At 36.1% G+C, this 8,663-nt stretch overlaps 1 protein-coding gene across 1 annotated transcript in view; it reads left to right on the forward strand.

Annotated features, from left to right (window-relative positions):
* IL17RD (interleukin 17 receptor D) overlaps positions 1 to 8,125 on the forward strand; it is a gene marked incomplete at both ends in the record, with an annotated part of 45,849 nt that extends 37,724 nt beyond the window's left edge. Inside the window, 5 exons of the mRNA XM_080625488.1 lie at positions 207 to 261; positions 1,214 to 1,324; positions 3,019 to 3,203; positions 4,904 to 5,837; positions 8,010 to 8,125. Of these exons, the coding sequence (XP_080481614.1) occupies positions 207 to 261; positions 1,214 to 1,324; positions 3,019 to 3,203; positions 4,904 to 5,837; positions 8,010 to 8,125 (1,401 nt within the window). The remainder of the gene's footprint in view (positions 1 to 206; positions 262 to 1,213; positions 1,325 to 3,018; positions 3,204 to 4,903; positions 5,838 to 8,009) is intronic.
* Positions 8,126 to 8,663: the final 538 nt, after the last annotated feature.

Raw genomic sequence — 8,663 nt, forward strand, 5'->3', positions numbered from 1 at the left:
CTGAAAGTTAATATTATCACACTAAGCTGTGTACTAACAAAGACAAATGATTTTACTGACTACTAGTTTGTGGTGCTCTTTAACTTTTTTAAGCAGTGAGTTTCTTCACATTTGCTCATGAAAGCTGTTGTAGTTGTTCACATATTGCAGAAAAGAAATTAAATCAAATTTCCACAAAATAAAATTCAACTTTTACTTTTTCATAGCTGGTTGATGACACTAACACAACAAGGAAAACAATGCACTACGCACTAAAACCAGGTATGAATTTTGGTTTTTACACAGTATATAGTATTTACCTTATTAATTTAAATTCAGTTTTAATTATGTTGGAAATAAATCTTGATTTGACCTTTCTCTGTTTGTTTGCCGTAATCAAGACTACTGAGGCAATTGTGCTGTGATTTTTTGGCTTGATGAAAAAAGAATAGACATGCACACTTGTACATACACATATGCATCTCTGTATATTTACAGTTAGTACAGCTTAGATCAGTGTATCATTGGAAATCTTTGTGGAAATGTCATTTTTGTTGTAAATATGAGTATGAAGAATCACAGCCTGCATCTTAATTGCATACAGCTGGTGCATGCAGTAGTGTGGAAATAATGTAATAAAACTGTGAGAACAGCTTAAACACATTACTTGCTCATGTGCTGCAGCCCTGAAATCAAATCAAGCATTCTGGAAAACCTGACAGGTGAATGCTTAGCATGTCTATGTGTCACTGAGAAGCTTAATAGGGATTTCAGAATGTAACTGCAGACACAAAACATAGCTCTAGATAAAGGCAACGTGTAAAACAGACTAGATCCTAATGCACGTTGCTAAAGGTAATCTGTGCAGGAAGACAGTTCATTCTGAGTGGCTAGCCCAGCAGCCTGGCACAGAAAACTGTCAGATCCAAATGACTGTTGCATATCTTATCATATCGTTATTCATGTAAAGTTCCTGTTCATGGGGGGAAAGGATGAGTTGGCATGCAGCACTTGTTATTTATGTTAGTTGCTCTAATGCTGGGGGATGTGTGGGGCAATCAGCATAAAACCTATTTAAAATGGAGCAGACCATGATGTTTGATTCTACTGTATATTTGAGAATTACCTGATAATAGTGTACTGCAGCAGTTTCACATTGCCAATGTGAAGAGTTGATTAGATAATTACAATGTAGCTTATGTGCATATGGCTAATTCTTTTTTATTTTCCGAAGTACATTCTCCCTGGGCTGGACCAATAAGAGCCATTGCCATCACAGTCCCTTTAGTTGTCATTTCAGCATTTGCAACACTGTTCACAGTGATGTGCCGCAAGAAACAGCAAGGTAAGAGGGTTTATTCAATGTGGAATTCCATTTAAAGATGTACCTTTGCAATCAGAAGAAGTCTTTCCTGGTTGGTTTATTCCAGAAATACCTTTATCTGAAGAGACTTTTTTTTTTTTTCTCTTCTACTTCTGTCTCCTTCCTACCCACAGCTTTTTGTGTGTTCAAACTTGTAGCAGTGCTTGATGGTGATCTGTTGCCATAGAAAGATTTGTATCACAATCCAAGACTTCAGTGTAAAAAGGAGAGAATGAATTCGCTGCTGGGAAGTGTTTTTGGTTTTAGGTTTCTTTTTATTTGTGAGGTACTACATGACCACATAGGATACAAACAGATCTGAAAGTGGATATGTTTGAAATGTCTAATTCTTACTTATTTTTAAACCAGAAGGAAAGTAAAGCCAGGTGATACCAATGCAGTTCTCAGTACTATCTGGAATACTATCAGTATCTATTATTCCAGATTTGCTCACTTTCCTGGAAGTTGCTTTTATACTTCATCCTAAACCATCTTCCTAAATTTACTCTTTCTAAGACTTGCAGATGTGTCTCTAAATTACATTCCACCCTTCTTTGCTGACTTCTCTCTCCTCTGTGTCCAGGAGCTGGCAAACCACACTTGTTACATTGAGATGTTAAAATCAGTTGACATTTTTTGTAGAATCTAGGGAATGATGTGGTTTCATGAATATGGAAAAAGAGATTATTTCCCCAAACTTAACATACCTGTGTTATCCATCTGAATTCTGGCATCAAGGCATACTGCAAGTGCTATATGCCATCTGGGTTAAATCCTTTTACCTTCTGGTCTTCTGCAGTTATCCCTTTGCTCACAGTTAGCACAGTTCCAACAATAAGCCCAGATGAATGCCAAGGATTATTCTACAGAGAGAGTTGTTCCAGGATAGTCATTCCTGATGAATTGTTCTAAATTAAATCCCATGGTGGATATTTGTATTTTGAAATACTCATGCTTTATTCTAAATTAGCTTGATCAGCTGTAGAACTAGATTGAATTAGTCTGGCATTCTTTGTTCTTGCATAAAAATATCTATGCAAGGAAAGAAACACTAATAGCTATTTTGATTTAAATTAATATATAGGTAATAATATTAATAACATCTTAATTCACATTAATGTCAAGTTGATGTCCAAACGTGTGTATGTGTGCATGTATATATATATATATACACATATATATATATATACATATATATATATATATATACACACCAGAGAGGTCCTGTATGATATTCTGAAGGTATCTGTGTTCCTGGAGTTTAATATTCTTACCTTTCTTGTGTTGTGGATTTTTAAAACAAGAGACTTTGTTATACAGGAAACTTGATCATGATACAGCCTTAGGGCTTGTAATATTTGACCAGAGAGATGAAGACTGTTGTAGCTGGATAGAGGTGAAACATCGTTATTCTATTTATAAAGTAAACCTTTCCTAGGTTTTCTGAGTTGTACAGTAATAACTGCCCATTTCACTTTCAAAGATTGTTCCACATATGTAGCAACTCATAAGCTGGATCAATAGAGCATTTGCAATGTTTCCTTTTGAGGTTGGAAAGGAAAGAAATATCTTTTGAGAAGTCCTTCCTGTATGTGTTAGTAATGTGCCTACAGAAATCTGAAAAACAAAACAAAACCAAGCTTTATAGTGTGAACTCTTTCTCTCCTCCAATGTAGAAAACATATATTCCCATCTAGATGAGGAGAGCTCAGAATCTTCAGCATATGCTGCAGGTCTCCATGTGGAAAGACTCCATCCGCGGCCAAAAGTGTTCATCTGCTATTCCAGTAAAGATTGCCAGAAACACATTAATGTCATCCAATGCTTTGCTTATTTTCTTCAGGACTTTTGTGGCTGTGAGGTAAACTCAGCATTTCTTCTGTGAACTGTTTTTCCTTAATATTACCTTAATAATACATGGTTGAAAACGAGGTATTTCAATCTCGCTTTCCCATAAAGGTAACTTTTAGTTATTTTTCTAAATATTGGCTGTGTAGATTTTCTTTACTTAGCAAAACCAGCAGATCATAGCCCACATAAAAAACAAACAAACAAACAAACCAAACAAAACCCCATGGGATAGTGGAAAATGTGTACTGCATTGATTCCAGGACTTGCGTTCAGCTGTGTTTAGCTCATTTGTATTAACTGCTTTTTCTGTTTAGTAGGTCTTGCATCTTTATAGTCAGCAGCCACAAAAAGTATTGGTGTCTATCTGATAACACTTCAGTATTCCTGAAATACGTTTTATATTGTAATTTTAAAGTAGTTCAGTTTATCAGAACTCTTATTCATAAAGCAAAATCTGTGTAAATAGGATTAATTTTTGACACTTATGTATTATTGTTTGTTTGTTTTACTTCCTTTCTGTTAATGCTGTAAAATCAGCATGTCTTTTTCTTGTTTGTTTCAATCTGAGAAAGATGTTCAAATTGTTACTTTGAATGAGTAGGCTTAGAATCTCAGACTGCCTTCTAAAATTTAGTCAATATGTGGCCAGTCTTTCACTTTTCAAGTATAAAAAGGCAAGACAATTGTTAGCCTACTTTTGCTTCACGTTAATCCTGCCAGTGCGATGTTTAAATCGATGAACTGTTTTTCCAACTGTACAGCAAGTCTGTCCTCTAGTGGCCACACACAGTAACAACCGATGCCTCACGTGTTTGGTGAGGATGTGCACAGTTTATTCCCATATTTAAAGTAGTTCAGGTAAGGTGTTTGAAATTAACTTATTTGAATCCCCTTTTTAGTGATGCACTTTAGCTCTGCTACACTGTATCTCTTTGGAATAGTGTTAAGGGGAGCTGCTGCTGTAACTATTTACTGTGGGACACATGGGATCAGGCATCATTTTAGATTTATATAACAAAATATTGATAGCATCTATATACAGAAATAATATGCATGGTTATTAAAACTGTGGAGTTTTCTGTGTTGCTCAGTGCATAACAATGCGTTTTATGTGATGCTCAATGCATAACAGAACAGTTGCACAAGTATTCTTCATGTGGTATTGGAATGTTTTCTTATAAAGGACAAAACCAGTAGCATTTCATAGCCATTTAAAATAATAACTTGACCATACTAAAAAATCCTATCTCACAGTTAGCAGATCAGACAGTATCTTGAAGAAAAGAAACATAACCGGACATAGGTACCTGCATTGTACTTTTATCAGAGTATCTCCCAAGCAGCTGTAAACTGACTACTCTTCCCTTTGCATGGACCCAGATTTACAACGGTTAAATGGCTTGATTCAGGCACAGTACATTGTTTACTGTGGATTGATAATATCAAATCTGATTAGATAAGTAGATACTAATTTACTTGGTCCAGCCACATTTTCTATGTTCCTTTTTATTCCCCTGGAAATACCACTATAAACCAAATCTATATTGTAGTTTTATTTTTTAAGGAACTATCCAGTTTACGTACAGCTACTTGGCTTTGCACTGTTACTTGTTGATTCCATAAATTTATATGTAACACTGCTATATATTAGATATATTAGCAAATATATCTAATAATGAGTATCAACAAGAATATTCTTTTCTTTTCCAGGTGGCTCTAGATTTGTGGGAAGACCTAAAAATATGTAAAGAAAGACAGAAAGAGTGGCTTATTAAAAAAGTAAATGAGTCCCAGTTTATCATCATTGTGTGTTCCAAGGGAATGAAATACTTTGTTGAAAAGAAGAACTGGAAACACAGAGGGATAACCAAAGATGCCGGGAAAGGAGAACTCTTTCTCTTTGCTGTGTGGACTGTTGCAGAGAAGCTTCGTCAGGCAAAGCAGAATTCAAGTGATCTCTGCAAGTTCATTGCAGTCTACTTTGATTACTCCTGTGAAGGAGACATCCCTGGTATTCTGGATCTAAGTACAAAATACAAACTTATGGACAATCTGCCTCAGCTGTATTCACATTTACACTCCAGAGATCTTGGTGTACAGGATTCGGAGGTGTTCCCTGTTAACATTAGCAAAAGGAATTATTTCAGGAGCAAATCTGGGAGGTCCCTTTATGTTGCCATTTGCAATATGCATCAGTTCATTGATCAGGAACCAGATTGGTTTGAGAAACAATTTATTCCCTTCCCTCCACCTTCTTTACATTACTCAGAGCCTGTCATGGAAAAATTTGATTCGGGCTTGGTTTTAAATGACTTGGTGAATAAACAGGATGGTGATTTTTACCTGAAAACAGATATAAATGTTATTTCAGCTGGGAATTCAGACACTCACTGTATAATTCAGCACTTAAACCTTGGAGAAGACATAGAAACTCAGGACATTCAAGGTGGTGGCAGCTCTGCTCTTCAGCCATTGTTACATGTTGTTAAAGCTTCAAATCTTAAAGATATGCCTCGAGATTCTGGAATCTATGATTCATCTGTTCCTTCATCTGAATTATCTCTACCTTTAATGGAAGGACTGTTGACAGACCAAATTGAAACATCTTCCATTACAGGAAGTGTTTCTTCATCATCAGGTTTAGGTAAGATACAGCAGTGTTTTAAAAGTTGTATTCAGTTACTGTGAGTGTATTTGTATCAGCTCAAAATACTTAAAATGTGAGGAGCTATATAAAAGGCTGCAGAGAAAGATAAATACTGTTTAAAGATGGTAAAAAAGGTAGGTTTCACTGACTTTAGAAAAATGAATCTTTCCTTAACTTACTTTAGAGGAGGGAGGGATTCTTAAGATTTCTCTAAAATTCTGTTAATAAAGTTACTTCTCATTAATTGACTTATTATTGGAGAGATGGCTTCTTTCCTCCAGGGACTCCTCATCAGCTGGAATACTCAGCTGACAGCTCTGTGATTTAATCAAGAGGGTAATATAACAAAGTATTCTTACAGAATTGCTGTAAATCTAAAGTTGACATCCTGTTTTGCTCCAGCACACACTAGAACCTGTAGGGCTATAGTCTGTGCTGTGATTAACTCAAGTTTCAGAATGACATTAGGCTTCTTGTTGGATGTGGGCCTGGGGGAGAATGAACAAATGGGTCTCAGTGGAGGAATTTAAATGCTTGGAAGACACTCTCCAAAACAGATATCTAGCTTAGACACCTACAGTTAGAAGGGGTCAGTATAGCTGATCTGACGTTACTAGTTACAGTACATTGAACTGGCATCACAACTATATCAGTGTGGAATGTTGCAGCAGTTGTATTAATAGGGTAAAACTGCTGTTCACGCAGATTTTCCTTAAGCAGCTGCAGCAGGTGAATATTGCATTTTGATGGGGCTGTGCTGTTCTGCTTTCCTGAATGAGTGCTGACAGTGAACTAATTTGCTAGACTTTCTCTTGGCTTAATGGATTTTATAATTATGATTATTATTTAGATAATTCATAACTACTGTTTGATACTATAATTATCTTGGGGGAGAGAATACAGATCATGATTTACAGATACAGCATCTGTATCTATAGGCTACATAGTCTATAGGACAAAACAGCTAAAACCTGAAAAATCTGTACTTTTTCAAGTGGAAAAAAATACAGATTTACTGATTTAGTTACATAAGCCACACTCTTGTTATTGTTTCAAAATTAATACTATATTCTTTAATTTCCTGCCATCTTCTGACATAGCCTGTTCCCGCATCTGTGGGAAGAGTTACAGGTGACATCTGTAAAGATTCTAGTGTCAGAGGAAATTGGGATGCTACTTTAAAATTTACGGCCTCTCTGTAAGAATGCTTTACCAGTATCCCCTCCTGATTCAACCACAGAGCTGTCAGCTGGGTATCCCAGCTGCTAGGGAGACCCTGGAAGAAAGAGGCAGTCTTTCCAGTAATTAATTCTCAAGTCACATACCTACTTGTTAACATGTTTCAGCTATAGAGGTTGCACATCACAGCACTGGCTGGTGGAGGTGGATCTTAAAACTGGTGTTCCAATATCTTAAGGAACCACAGTAACTTAGTCCTTTTTCTCATCCTCCCCCCTTTTCAAAAACACCATCCTGACCAACTCTCACCCAAACCACAGTCCTAATTAGGTACAAGGTTAAGAAGGAGATTGTATTTAGAACTGAGCAGCGACTGCGTCTTGGACTGCAACCCATTAAATATTTCTACTGTCCTGGACATACATAATATATAGCCCTAATATATGCGAAATAATGAGAGGAGTGGCTAGATTTTTTAGCTTTTGTTCTTGTTGTAAGAGTTGGACATGTCCAAATGATTACTTTGACTTCACAGTACCTGGCTAGCTATTGTTGATCCATTACTTGGTCAGAACAGAAGTGAATAGCTCTGCCATTTAGCATGTCAAGGTAGATCTTTCCATTCTCATTTGAAGGACAGTTTTATTTAAACTTTTGAATTAAAATCCTAGATCACATTAACTGTAGGAGTTTCTGTCTTTCAGTGCAGTTCAGCTGAAGTTCTAACCAACTTAATTTTGAGGAAGTACCAACAACCAAACCTTTACTAGGTCCATTCACTAACGATGTCTTCTCTAAGCAACCCTGCCTGGGGAGAATATGTGTATTAATTCTTCCAATAAGGAGTTACAGAGTGTGGTAGCTGAGCCTCAGGAATATATGGCATTATGATTCAGAGAGGTTTCATAAGTTTTCTTTGCATTATTTCTGAAATGTTGACCAAATACAAAACATTTCAATGAATTAACCTCACTTTTTTTCCTTTTATAGGGGAAGAAGAACCTCCTGTAATCAGTGCTACAAAATTCTTAGTGCCTGAAATATGTAAAGCAGAACTTCATTGCCACATCCACACTGATGAACTGCAGGCAATTGCTCCTTTATAATACACTACAGCATTATTATGCATTGCCACTTTAGCAACAGCCTCTGTTCGTGCTTTAACTACCACACTGTCTTCAGCACTAAATCTACTTGAAGGAACAAATACTCCCTGAAGAAGATCCATTATTCCTAAAAGATCTTTTTATGGCCAGTAAACTTGAATCTGTTGGTCTTTATACAAAAGTCTTTCATGATTTGAAAAATGCACCATGGAAAAATAGATGAGATTACATTTAAAAATTATTCCTAATACTAATTTAAATGTCATAATACTACACTGTTTACAGATGCCATATACAAAACTGACTTCTTTTTTGTTGCTAGAAATAATCTTACAACTGGACATAAAATAGCTTGGAACATTAAGTTGTAGTAAATTTTGTACTCCAGCCTCTAGTTTTAAGTGCTGATATACTTGATGGCAGGAGTGTTGTAGTGAATGAGAGCAGACTCTTTTTCAGAAGGAAGATAAAATGCCAAAGGCGAGATCGAGAAGTTCTCCATCAGAAGAAATAATTTTCCTTTGAAAATATTTGAGCT

Source organism: Psittacula echo (assembly GCF_963264785.1).
Source record: "Psittacula echo genome assembly, chromosome: 9".
Lineage (NCBI taxonomy): Eukaryota > Metazoa > Chordata > Aves > Psittaciformes > Psittacidae > Psittacula > Psittacula echo.